Genomic DNA, 13793 nt, shown 5'->3' on the forward strand with positions numbered 1-13793 from the left:
CTTCTCTCTGCTTTACAGGTTATTTTCACTCATTCTTCAGAACTCCATGTTTCACATTCTCTAAGATGCCTGCTCAGCCCATTCCTCATTCCCACCACCCATTCCCAGTTCCCCTAGGTCTAAAATAGAACTCAGTGTCAGTGGGCATTTAGTAAAATCTTTTACCGGAGTGACTATAAACATGTTTATACTACTTACTATCATATGCATTGATACTGCAGAAAGATGCTACTTGTGGCTTTAATGAAAGCAGAGATAATAGATCCAGGCCTGCAATCTCTAAAAACCAAACCAAATAAGCCCTAGATAAGGCATCCTTCAAACCACCTTCTTTCCTTTCCATTTTTACTTCCTTATATCTAAGTCTGTTCCCTGTATTGTCATCAATCCCCATCAATTCTGTCTGTATGTTTATTTATCCCCCATACTGCTTTGTGTATTTGCCACTTATTTTGGCTCTAAACCGGCAAAAATTTTAAATCAGAATACATGAAAGGACTTACTTCTACAAAGATGCAGTTAACAGAGCTGCTAACTCACATGCCCCATGTTTACCTATGGATTACAATCAAAGTTTACATTACATCCTTGTTAAAAGAGTTTACATTCTAGCAATGTCTAACACCATAAGACAACAGTATAAGGTCTTCATTTTAACTCTTAACTTGTACAGTCTTTACCCACTTCCTTCCTTCTAAAAATAACTATATATAGAGAGAAATTTTAAATATTTCTGAGGTGGTATATGTTAACTTTCTAGTCAACTTCATATTTTCATGTGTACTAAAAATGTAAAAATTTTGTTTGTAAATTAAAGGACTGAACTGAAGCTTCTTAGGGAGCAAAGTGAAAAAAGTTTTTATCCTGAAGAGAAACTATCTTTTTCAAATGTTACCAATTTAGTTGTTTGCTTTATGCAAGGAGAAAGACTAAACTACTCTTAAAAGCACTTCTTGGGAGATAATCCCACAGGATTAAGGATTACCTCTCTTTAGAGAAGTGATTTGCAATCAAAATTACACACACACACACTAAATTTAGCAATTATAAAAGGATGAGTTTAAAAAAAAAAAAGTAGTCAATATATAAGGCAAAGAGTCATCAACCAATAAGCAACCTAAAATCTAATTCTCTGGGCTAAAAAATACCTTTTGGCCATATCTAAGGATAAATGCCCAGTTTTTCACCCATTGTCAGAAACCCTATTTCAAAATCTGAATGAAGATAGTAAAATTATCCTAAATAACTTCTTTCTGGATAAAAAAGCTTTAAGATTCAAAGAATTCACTCCGATGATGCTAGAAAGTTACACTTCAGGCAATGTTAATTTGCAGCACATTTAAAGGTTTTATTTTAACAACAATTTTTGTTTTTTTATAGTTTATGTTCCCATTTTCTTAAAACCACTTTTGCAGCATTTTCATCCAGGGAGAATAAAAGGTGATGATTTCTAAAAGAAATTATATGTTTTGTGGCTCCAACAACACTGACAGGTCAAATCTGTTCATATATATATATTTTTTTTAAATAGACTCCATGCCCAACATGGGGCTTGAACTCATGACCTTAAGATTAAGAGTTGTATGCTCTACCAAAGGAGCCAGCAAGGCACACCCTGTTCATAGATTCCTTAAACAAAAAATTTAGAAACTAATATCAACTTTTGGTTAAGAAAAAAAAATCAGCATTCTTATATGAAATATTTTATATAATACTAACTACATGTTGTTATATATTTATACTATATCACTGTAATACTTGTATATTGTTATATATAAAATATTACTGTATATAATATCTGCTGATAATATATCACATATTAGTAAAGCATTTCAGCCTGAATACTGTTTGTAATATATTATTATAAATTACTAAGAAGATATAAATATCTGGTTTATTTATTTATCTTTTTAAAGATTTTATTTATTTATTTGACAGACAGATCACAAGTAGGCAGAGAGAGAGGAGGAGGCAGGCTCCCCGCTGAGCAGAGAGCCCGATGCGGGCTCCATCCCAGATCCCTGGGATCACGACCTGAGCCTAAGGCAGAGGCTTTAACCCACTGAGCCACCCAGGCGTCCCTAAGTATCTGGTTTAAAAAACACAGGCATATGCTTCAAATTTAAAATCACCTAACAGATTTGAGATCTGAAATGGGCATTTCAAACTTCTTTAAACAACATAAAAAGCAAAGTACCTTTTACATGAGAATTCTATACCAGAAATACTGAATTAGTGACTGGCAACAGTATAGATTTTAAAAAATTGTAAAGAGAAACTGAGCAGGAGGAAAAAATTTTTTGGCCACCTTTCACAATAGCTCATATTTCTCAAAAGAATAAAATCAATAGCATTTCCTCTCCTCACTAACATAAGCTAACGGTAACTGTTTCTTCAACAGGAAAAACTACTGATTTCTAACTTGGTTGCATGTTAATATTTCAGACACTTGTGGCTGTCACACCAATGTGCACAACAAAGTAATAAGCACTATCTTATTAGAAGTCCTCCATAAGGGAAGTAAAGAAACTGTCAACTCATTCCACTAAAGTAAACATGTTATGACAATGTTTCCAGGAGCTTTCCTTTTTTGAATGCTAAATTTAAGCCTTGGGATAGAGAGCAAGTACGATAAACACAAAAATGAAAGAATCCCTAGAGGTTAGCCTTTTCTTACAATATCTAATTATTATTCTATACCCAATTAAAACCTTCAACCTTAAACCACATTTGATTTGTTTTCAAACAAGAACCACCAACATGTAAGTTAATTACAAAACAATAATCACTAGTGCTGAAATGGAAATTTTAAGATTAAGAAAAATTTTAAACAAATCATATTAGTTCCAGAAATGAAGCATTCACAAATCAAAATAATACAGAAACTCAATAATAAAAGAAAAAAATCGAATTTAAAAATAAGCAAAAGACCTGAATTGACACCTCTTAATGTATAGTCAATAAGATCATGAAAAGATGTTCAGCATCAACAGTCATGAGGGAAATACAAATCAAAACTACAATGAGATACCACTTTACACTCAACAGAATGGCTATAATCAAAAAGATATAGGGTTGGAAAGGATACAGAGAAAGTCACTAGAACCCTCGCATACTGCTGGTTAAAGTGTAAAAGGATGCAGTCACTCTGAAGAACAGTTGAGTGGTTCCCCAAGACATTAAGCATAAAACTAACATAGAACCCAGCAATTCTATGCCTGGGTATATATGCCCAAGAGAAATTAAAATGTATGTTCCCACAAAAACAAACACAAATGTTCACAGCAGCATAATTCCTAATATCCAAAAAGTGTTAACAACCCAAATGTCCATCAACTGATGAATGGATAAATAAAATACGGTATAGTCATATAATGAACTATCATTTGGCAATAAAAAGGAATGAGGTATTGATATATGCTACAAGGATGAACCTTGTAAACATTTGCTAAGTGAAAGAAACAAGTCAAAAAGACAATCATATTGTTATGCTTCCATCTACACGAAATTTCCAGAATAGGGGTGGTGCCTGAGTGGCTCAGTGGGTTAAACCTCTGCCTTCGGCTCAGGTTGTGATCCTGGGATTGAGACCCACATCGGGCTCTCTGCTCAGCAGAGAGCCTGCTTCCCCCCCCACCCCCGCTCTCTCTCTGCCTACTTGTGATCTCTCTCTGTCAAATAAATAAAATTTTCAAAAAAAAAAAAAAAGAAAAAAAAAGAAATTTCCAGAATAAGCAAATCGATGGTGGCAGAAAATAGACAAGTAGTTTAGTTGGGAGTTTAAAGGAAAACAGAAGTGACTACTGATAGGTATAGGATTTCTTTTTTGGGATGATGAAAATGTTCTAAAATTGTAGTGAACATCACACAACTGTGAATATACCAGAAACCCACTAAACTGAATTTATATATCTGAATTATGTATAACACTGTCAAAATTTAAAAGCAAAAAGTATCCAATACAGACATAAAACTCGACATAAAACTTCTATAATGCATATGTATTTTAGGTTTGGGGAAAAATAATATATGTACTTCTTAAGTCACAATCATCCACTAGAACACATGATAATAAAATCTGTGCAGTAAAAAATGTAGATAGACTCAAGAAGCACTGGGAAAGTCATATTGTTGTGCAATCAATTCTACCAAGAAAAGGAGAAAACGGAGAAGAGAGGGCCACTTTAAGATAATTGATAAGCTTACAACTATCGCAGAGAGCGCTTAAAGGCTTTTGTGAGGATGCTTGTCAGGATACACAAAATCACAAAAATCCTTCCTCCTTATAATAGAAATTTAAAAAGCAGTGTGTAAATAAAGTGTGGGAAAAGCTTATCAAGTAATTTTAAATGGATGTGATCCCACAAATTACCAGTAACAAAGGTCTAAAGGCTGCAATTACTGCTTTGTTTACTCTAAAATTTACTTTTAACTTGAGAAAACTTTATTAATTCATTTCAATTTGTGATATAGAGCTGTACTGTAGCCCAAGCTGAAAGAACAGCTGTGTTATGTCATTTTAACTAAATACAGACAATTTCTCACAAAGTAAGGGCAGGATATACAGCTGGAAGAGCCTTGTATTTTAATATTAGTGTGCATCTTCTTTAAGGACTTCTGTTGGTCTTTAGACTAAATATTTTTTCATATTATTGTTCAGAAAGCCATTCAAAAGTAAACAGAACAAAAGTAAAATGTGGCTCAGACTGTGATCTTCACAAACTCAAATTAATAAATTTTTATTGCTTTTCCCTTAATTTCTCCCTCTGCATCTGCCTGAGAATTTCCCTGCGCAAGAATCATTGCACTGCCCTCCAACACCGTTTATATCTGGTCTTCACAGGAACTTCAACAAGTTGGTGAAACTCCCAATCACTTGATAGCTTGCACTTTCAGAACTGCAAATATAAAGCACACAGCCTGTATCGCTGGGCCAACACACACATAATTTGGTGGGTGTAAAAACAACACTTTGAGGTAGACAACAGATTAAAATATCAATATGGATACTGACACAGTGACAGATTGGGAATAGCTGTCATTCTGACCATTTTACTGTTTACTTGTAACACTTTTTCTTTTTTCACATCTCTTAGATAAGGGATGAAAACCCTCAGGTTGTTGCGATATTAAGTAGGAAGTAAATGAAAACAGACCTAAAGAAGTTGGTTTCAAAATAAAAAAATGCAGGAGTCATCATTCAACAACATATTAAACTCTTCACCTCTATTCCTGTCAACTGCTTCCACTCTGCCTCTAGTGTCTTCATCAAGTCACACAAAGAACTCCTCACTGACCAACAGCTCCAAAGGGCCCCACTAAAATTTTGTTCCTAACATTAGAGTTGTTGACAAGTGTTCAAAGGTCCCTCCCTCTCAATTAAGAAATTAAGCTTCTTAAATCGGAGACCTTAGAGGTGAGGTCTAGGTTGTTTTGGTCCATATTAACCATCCTGGACAATTTGTTCTAATGGTGTTCCCTGTCCTTCTTGAGCAAAGATGCCATCAAGTTTATTAAAGTAATCATTTTACAACTCTGCTACTTACAAGAGCATATTCATAATACACTTTCGTTACAATACTGGGTTTGAATGTTTAAGTTTGGGATTTAACTGCTCCCACTAGGCTGTGACCAAAACTCACTTTATTGGTTTCTATTTGTTGAAAGCTGCTCTCTCAAAGTTACATAACAATTCTTTCCACCCAACTAACCCCAACTCCCAAATATTATTTTTTTACTCTCCCAGCCTCCACTACTGCTTTCTCACACTCAGTAAACACGCCCAGACACTACTTTCCGCACATTCATCAACGCTGTCGAATGACCAAGCCGGTACAAAAATGCACTGAACAGGGGATGAAGGGAGAACAGCGCCGTTTGCATCCTCTGGTGCCCAGGGCAATCCCAGAACAAAGTAGGAACCCGGTTCGGGTAGCATGTTTCGGTGGAGGAGGCAATGCTCCGCTAATCTGCGGAAAAGGAATTAGGCAGATGAAGTAGAACGATTATACCTCCAAACCAGGAAGCGTCTCCCCTTCCCTCTTCCAGGAGCTAGCAAAAAGGGCAAAGGCCCTCGTGCTGGGGACCTAATGAGAGCCTGGGGGCAAAAGAGCAATAGTGGAGGAGCTGTCGGTTCTCCTAGGCAGAAATGGAACGCAAAAGTGGCTGGCACCCAGCACGGCTCTGCCGCCTATTAGAAGATAAAGGAAGGAAGGAGCGGGGCAAGCACGGTGGCCTCCCCGGGCCGTTACCCCACAAGGCGAGGACAGAGACCCGGCGAGGTCGTAGCCCCAAGTCAGGGCAGGGCTGCTCCAAGATTTCCAGGAGTCGGTTCCTCCCCCGGGGCGCGGCCTGTGAGGGCCGAAAGTCCCCGTTCGGGTCTCGGCACTCACCCCTGCAATCTCCTCGGCCGAACATTCCAGCAAACTCCGGTCGATGGCCTGCACCTCGGGCTCCAGCTCCGACGCCATCTTCCCTCCTCCTCCTCACCAGCGCTGACGCCGCTACCGCCGTCCCGAGGGCCGTGGCCTCGCCACAGCCCTGGCTGCCGAGACTGCCACCCCGTGCCCCAGGCAGTCAGTCCGGAGTCGTCCAGGCGGCCGCGGGTGGGGAAGAACAAGAGAAGTCTGAGGTAAGCCGGACAGAAGGAAAAGCGGCCTCCTGCGCTCCCTCCGGGCTCGGCGCCCAAAAGTCAAGTCACTGCCTCGTCCTGGCCCGGGAGAAGGACACAGAGAACCCAAGACCTGGCACTCTCGCTAGCTTCTACCGCGTCCGGCACCGGGAAAGGGGCAACAACACCCAAAAGAGGAAGCAGAGCATTCTGGGAGCTGTAGTCCTCCGCCACACGGCCGGGAAGCAGGTGGAGCCCTTGTAGGGTGCCCCACGAAGGCATTTTGGGAGTTGTAGTCCATCTTTTAAGCAGAACATGGACAAATGGCAGCTAAGCGGGCGGGGCTTTCCTGTACTACTAGAATCCTGGGAAGAGACTGGCGGAAAGAAGCCCTCACCTGGGAAGAAGCCGAAGAGCAAGACATTGTGGGAACTGTAGTTTTATTCCCTCAGTCTATTTGTTCCTGTTTGTATCTGCAGATCCTAGAACTGTGCCTGGCACGTGGCAACCGCTCAAGTACTTTTCAAAGCCTGACATGGGTAGACAGATAATCGTGGAAAGAATGGAAGAATCACATTCTATTCCCATAGTTCTATGGCCCTGTCATTCATCATGCCCTCATCTTTCAGACTGTAAGTGAGGTGGACATTACCCAGATTCTTTGAGGGTTTGAAACATACTTAAACACTAGGCAAGAAAAAATTTCCAAGTAATTTAGTTATGGCCACTTATCTCAAAGTTTATTATATATGTTGCTGGAAAGGAAAAGTAGCCTGTAAGCCAAATCTATCAAGATTTACTCTTGATAGGGACATTTTATAAAAATAGATTAGGTACAAAAGAAAATTATGTTAGGTTAGAGGTAATTAGGGTCTTGACTGACAGGTGAATGGGTTTCTTAGAACAAGTCTTCAGTTCTTTTAGAGTTTATCAGAAAATTGCTTACACATTTTATCAAGCATGCTAGTTAATTCCGAGAGATTGTGAATTAAGTGGGGGGGGGGGGGAGATCTGACCCAATCCAGGCCTGGGAAATGTTTTTGTTTTTATTGTTTTAATAATAATATTAACCAACTGTCTTTTTGTTTTTGCTTTTTTGGTTAGGAAATAAAAATTACCTCATAGTTCAATCTCATAGTTCAAATAAGTCTTGCTATCGCTTTTGAAAATAAAAGATTAGAAATTCAAACTTAATAGGAATATATTTTTAAAGGTTTTATTTATTTATTTGAGAGAGAGCAAAAGAGAGCAGGAAAAATCACACATGAGCAGGGGGGAGGGGCAGAGGGAAAAGAGGAAGCAGGCTCATCACTGAGCAGGGAGCTGGACTTGGGGCTCCATCCCAGGACCCCAAGATCATGACCTGAGCCAAGGCAAATGCTTAAATGATTGAGCCACCCAGGTGCCCTGGTAGGAATATTTTATTTATTTCTCTATTTATTTTTAAAATAAGCGCTATGCCCAACATGGGGATTGAACTCACGACCCCATGATCAAAAGTCATATGCTCCACCTACTGAGTCAGCCAGGTGCCCATGTAGAAATATTTTAAAAGGAAAAATGAGGGGTGCCTGGGTGACTCAGTTGGTTAATCATCTGTATTCGGCTTAGGTCATGATCCCAGCATCCTGGGATCAAGTCCTTCATTGGGATCCCTGCTCAGTGGGGAGTCGGCTTCTCCCTCCATCTCTCTGTCACCCTCTCCCGCTTGTGTGTGCATGCTCTCTCTCTCTCTGTCTCAAATAAATAAATAAAATCATTAAAAAATTTTTAAAAAAGAAAAATGAAAACTACTCCACTTACTCCCAGTCCCTCCTCCCCAAAGAAAATCATTTTTAATACTTTCTTATGATTTGATCTAGAAAAAATATATACATATATCTAGATAGATATCCAGAATGAGTTATCTTGAAATGTTGTTCTATATGTTACTTTCTTTTTTATCCAATTTCCTTGACTGTTACTCTACCTAGTCAGAGTCAAACTGGAGGAAAACTGGGATTGTTACAACCTGGAAGCAAAAGTAATGCCTCTTTAAGGGTCCTAACATAAAATTAAAGCCATTTAAATAAATTGTAAAGAAAATGTCTGCTGTTAACATTATTTCCTTCCTTCTATTATTTTAGATTGATTTTAATATTTTTTCTAAATTCTTGAGTTGGGTGTTTGCTATTAATATTTCTCTTTGTTTCAATATATACATTTAAGGCAGTGGTTCTCAAACTTAAGCATGCATCAGAATCACCTGGAGGTCCTGATAAAATACAGATTTCTAAATCCCACCTTCAAAATTTCTAATTCAATAGGTTTTGGGTGGATATAGAAAATTGCATTTCTGTCAAGTTCCTGGGTCATCCTGCTGGCCTGGGGACCAATTTTAGAACCAAAAGATTTATTAAGGCAATACATTTCCGTATCTACTGCTGTGACTGCATTACACACATTTTGGTATGTAGTGATTTCATTATCATCCATTGCTAAATATTTCCTGATTTTATTATTTCTTCTTTGATCCATATAGTATAGGTTAAATTTTTCAAATATGTGTGGTATTGTTATTGTTTGTTACTGCTTTCTCATTGTATCATATTGTGGGGAGAGAACATGGTCTATATGATGTACATTCTGTAGTATAAAATGACATTTGGTTTGCAGACTAGAGTATATGGCCAACAAATTCTTCAAAGCCATTGTTTTTTCAAATATTACCTTCAAATATTTCCTCAGATATTACCATTCTATTTTTTCCTTCTGGGACTTCTGTCTGACTCCCTTTTCTATTCTCTATTAATCTTTTTCATTCTTCTATACTTTTAAAAAAAATTTTATTTACTTATTTGACAGACAGAGACCACAAGTAGGCAGAGAGGCAGGCAGAGAGAGAGGAGGGGAAGCAGGCCCCCTGCTAAGCAGAGAGCCCGTTGCGGGGCTTGATCCCAGGACCCTGGGATCATGACCTGAGCTGAAGGCAGAGGCTTTAACCCACTGAGTCACCCAGGTGCCCCACATCCTTCCATACTTTTAACTGTCTGTGCTGCATTCTGGATATATCTTCTATTATGCAAACTCTCTCATTAGCTGTGTCTAATCTGATATTGAACAATCTGCTAAGTTATTTTCAGTGATTTCCTTTGTCATTCCTAGAAATTATATTTAATTCATTTCAAAGATTCTTGTTCTTCTTTCATAATGTCATGTTACTTATGTATGGTTCTAAATATTTTTATATCTCTCATACTTTTAAATAGGCATATCAGTATTCATTAGATTGTTGTAGTTATGAAGATATTGGGAATCTAATCTTACTTTGTGTGTTTATGTGTTAATCACTTAAATGATTGTTTCCTTTCCACTTTGTAATTATGAATTTTGAGATCATCTTCATTAAACATTAGCCATGAGAAACTTGAGAGGCCTCTGTTGAGAGCATGTACTTTCAAAGTGGTTTTGCATTTGCCTCTGCAAAGCCAAGCATTCTAGAAGCATCATAAACTCAGGACCAGGCCCTCTGGGAGTATCATATACATAGGGACCAATTTTTATGTCAGTTTCTTGTCTTGGGGTTCCCTAATAATATAAATTCAATTGTATGACATTGTCCCTGTTGGTAAATTCTTAAGGGAGAATACATTTTCCTTCTCAGAGTCAAGGTTAAAATCTTCCTTGTCATTTCCCTCTTCAGGTCAGTGTGTGTTTTTCTAGTCTATGTTTTCACTGATGTTACTTTCCTTTGAAAGCCGTGGCTTTATGTAGGGATCACAGTTTCAATTAGTGTTTCTTGGATCCAAGGTCTTGTCTTATGTTCCCATGTGGGCATTTAAAACATCCGGTTAGAGAGGACGTATTGAATACTCATAGTAGAGAAAGGGGGGGGGGGGGGGAAGAGGCTAGGGAATGGCAACATCAAAATTTTGGAAGATGGCAAGCAAATGGATGAGAAATAACTGACTTAGCAATTAGAGAATGCTGAAACCTAAGTTAGCAGCAGAAAAACCCAGAATCAAGTGAATTCATGTACAGAACTCTGAAAGACTTAGAAATTTGAAGCACTATGTTACTCTGAGAGTGGGTGAAAATGATCTTAAAAGCCAGAATATTGTTTGAAAGTCTGTATGGGGGCGCCTGGGTGGCTCAGTGGTTTAAGCCTCTGTTTTTGGCTCAGGTCATGATCCCAGCAACCTGGGATTGAGCCCACATCAGGCTTTCTGCTCAGCAGGGAGCCTGCTCCCACGCCCCCTAACCCCCACCCCGCCACCTGCCTCTCTGCCTGCATGTGATCTCTGTCTGTCAAATAAATAAATAAAATCTTAAAAAAAAAAAAAAGAAAGTATGTATAGCAAGAAGTTAGATCACCCCATCTTCTAACCTGGAAGAAGACTGGAGGCTTTTCCTCTAGAGAGGCTGCTCCTGAGATCTTTGGATTGTGAGACACCAGGCACATCTAAGGACGGTAATACTATACTAAATACTGGGGCATTAATTCAAAGTCTCTCCACTGAACAGGCTTACTCCAGTGCATTTCCCCCCACTTGACTCTGAGAACATCAGTGACTGGCTTATAACTCCCGGGCAGGAGTTTGAGAAAGTCTTCTGCAGAGAAACTGACCAGCCCAAAAGAAAGAAAATCTACCAGAGGAGTGGAACCCTATATTAGACAGCTCAGGCTGCCATAACAAAATACTACCAACTGGGTGGCTTAAATAACAGAAATTTATTTTCTCATGGTTTTGGATTTCAGAATATCAGGAACAAAGAGAGAATCCTATAAATTTCCAGAAAGAGAAAACAAAAAGGCAACAGAATCAGAGTAGCACTAACCTTTAAAATATTCAGAGTAAAAATTGAATAACAGGAGTTCTAGAAAGAACAACAAAAATGGATGAGTATAAATTATCGAGAAAATTTTTCAAGAAAACTTGCAAGAACTGAAATATATGAGATTCTAGACTGAATAAGCCCATTCAGTACCCAGAACAATTGCTTTAAATATAGCAATGTTGGGGTGCCTGGCTAGCTCAGTTGGAAGAACATGTGACTCTTGATCTTAGGGTTGTTGCTTCAAGCTCCATTAGGTATGGAGATTACTTAAAAACAAGATATTTTAAATTAATAAATAAATATAGCAACATCATGACAAATCATAAGGACCTTTTAGAACATCAGAAACAAAGAAAAAGTCTACCAACTTCCAGAAAGAGACAACACAAAGGCAACAGAATCAGAATGGAACCCATCTTTAAAATATGCATTTACAATCATATTTATTATATTTTTATCCAACATTTCTAGGTAGTTGTCTTGGAAGTGGTGGTTATTGAGGTGATAAAGTTTGTCATATTTTCAGAATTGCTAAAATTTGGGTTGAATGAAGGCAAGGACCCTGTTTTTATGCATGTATCCATGTTTCTAGAAGAGTGTTTGGAACATACTAGATGCTCAATAAATATTTACCAGATGAATGACTAAACCACAAATCCACATTGATCTTTTTTAAAGATCTATTTGTTTGTTTGTTTGTTTAATATATAGAAAGAAAATGTGCAAATCAGGGAGGAGCAAAGGGAGAAAGAGAAGGAGAACAGACTCTTCACTGAGAGCAGAGCCTGACATAGGGCTCGATCTCATGATCCTGAGATCATGACCTAAGCCAAAATCAACAGTCAGACACTCAATGACTGAGTCACCCAGGCGCTTCTTCATATTGCTTTTATTAAACCCCATAATGCTTCATAATTTTTCATAGCTACATAGTATTCCATGATATGAATGCATCATAATGTATTTAGCCTTACTGATAAACTCATTGGCTTTTTTCAGTGTTTCATGTAATTAAAATAATAATGAAATTCCTTGTTCATATAGATTGGCAAACTCTTTTTAAGTATAGACAGGTCAGGGAGGCATATGTGAGTTGGGGGTGAGGGTAAGAATTGAGTTGAGCCCTGGGATGCCTGGGTGGCTCAGTGGGTTAAGCCTCTGCCTTCGGCTCAGGTCATGATCTCAGGGTCCTGGGATCAAGCCCTGCATCGGGCTCTTTGCTCAATGGGGAGCCTGCTTCTCTCTCTCTCTCTCTCTCTCTGCCTGCCTCTCTGCCTACTTGTGATCTTTCTCTTTCAAATAAATAAATAAAATCTTAAAAAAAAAGAAAGAATTGAGTTGAGCCCTAAGTGAAAAGAATACTCATGTTAGGATCTGAGACGAGAGCATTCTAGACAAAGGATGTGGCAAATGCAAAGGCCCTGAGGCTGAAACAAACTTGAAATAAATAAAAAACAATATGAAAGCTATGACTTTATTGCAGGAAGTTTTCAGATGGGGTGCCTGGGTGGCTCAGTCAGTTGGGCATCTGACTCTTGATTTCAGGTCAGGTTGTTATCTCAGGGTTATGGGGTCAAGCCCTGTGTAGGGCTCTGCATTGGATGTGGGGCCTGCTTGGGATTCTCTCTTGCCCTCTCTCTTTGCCCATCCCCCCCAAAAAATATATTTTAAAAGTTTTCAGATAAATAAATGCTGTGCTTACTAGTGATTGGAACAAGTATATTATTCTTATTTACTAAAACCCTTTCAGATGTTACTTTACTTTCATGAAATGAAATGAAATGAAAAGTTACTTTACTTTCATTTAAGACATGATCAAACTTAGGCTCATATAGATAAGTAACTTACTCAAAGTCACTGTGATAGATTGATTGCAATTTTTTTTTTTTTTTTAGATTTCATTTATTTATTTGAGAGTGCGAGAGACAAAGCAAGAGAGCGTACAAGCAGGGTGAAGGACAGAGGGAGAAGCAGACTCTGCTTGGAGAAGCCCAACATGGGACATGATCCTGGTACTCCGGGATCATGACCTGAACTGAAGACAGATGCTTAACCAACTGAGCCACCCAGACACCCTTGATTGCAGTTTTATGGACCTAATTAATGCCCCCCCATACTATTTCCACTACAATGTGACTCTGTCAATCTTTGAGTCTATTTTCCTATCCTTTGAAACTGGGATGACCTTGTGATTTGCTTTAGTAAATAGAATGCAATGAAAATGATGGTATGCCAGTTCCAAGCCTAGATCCCCAGATGTGGTCTTGCGCATTACAACCCTCTTTCCTGGACCTCTGCTTTCCCCATGGCAACAAAGTTAGGCTGGCCTGCTGGAGAATGAGACCACATGGAGGAGAACAGTGGT

At 38.5% G+C, this 13793-nt stretch overlaps 1 protein-coding gene across 9 annotated transcripts in view; it reads right to left on the bottom strand.

The window, feature by feature from the left end:
• The window catches only part of UBR2 (ubiquitin protein ligase E3 component n-recognin 2), a 123399-nt gene extending 116539 nt beyond the window's left edge, over positions 1-6860 (bottom strand). For 2 of the 9 annotated variants that reach the window (XM_032862165.1, XM_032862164.1), the window contains exon 1: positions 6393-6817. In XM_032862165.1, the coding sequence (XP_032718056.1) occupies positions 6393-6470 (78 nt within the window). In that variant the 5' untranslated portion in view covers positions 6471-6817. Of the gene's footprint in view, positions 1-6392 lie in introns of all 9 variants that reach the window. The other 7 variants (XM_032862161.1, XM_032862163.1, XM_032862166.1 and 4 more) reach the window with 6 other exon arrangements.
• Positions 6861-13793: the final 6933 nt, after the last annotated feature.

The sequence above is a fragment of the Lontra canadensis genome, unplaced genomic scaffold (assembly GCF_010015895.1).
Source record: "Lontra canadensis isolate GAN:19392208 unplaced genomic scaffold, GSC_riverotter_1.0 scaffold23, whole genome shotgun sequence".
NCBI classification, from domain to species: Eukaryota; Metazoa; Chordata; class Mammalia; order Carnivora; family Mustelidae; genus Lontra; species Lontra canadensis.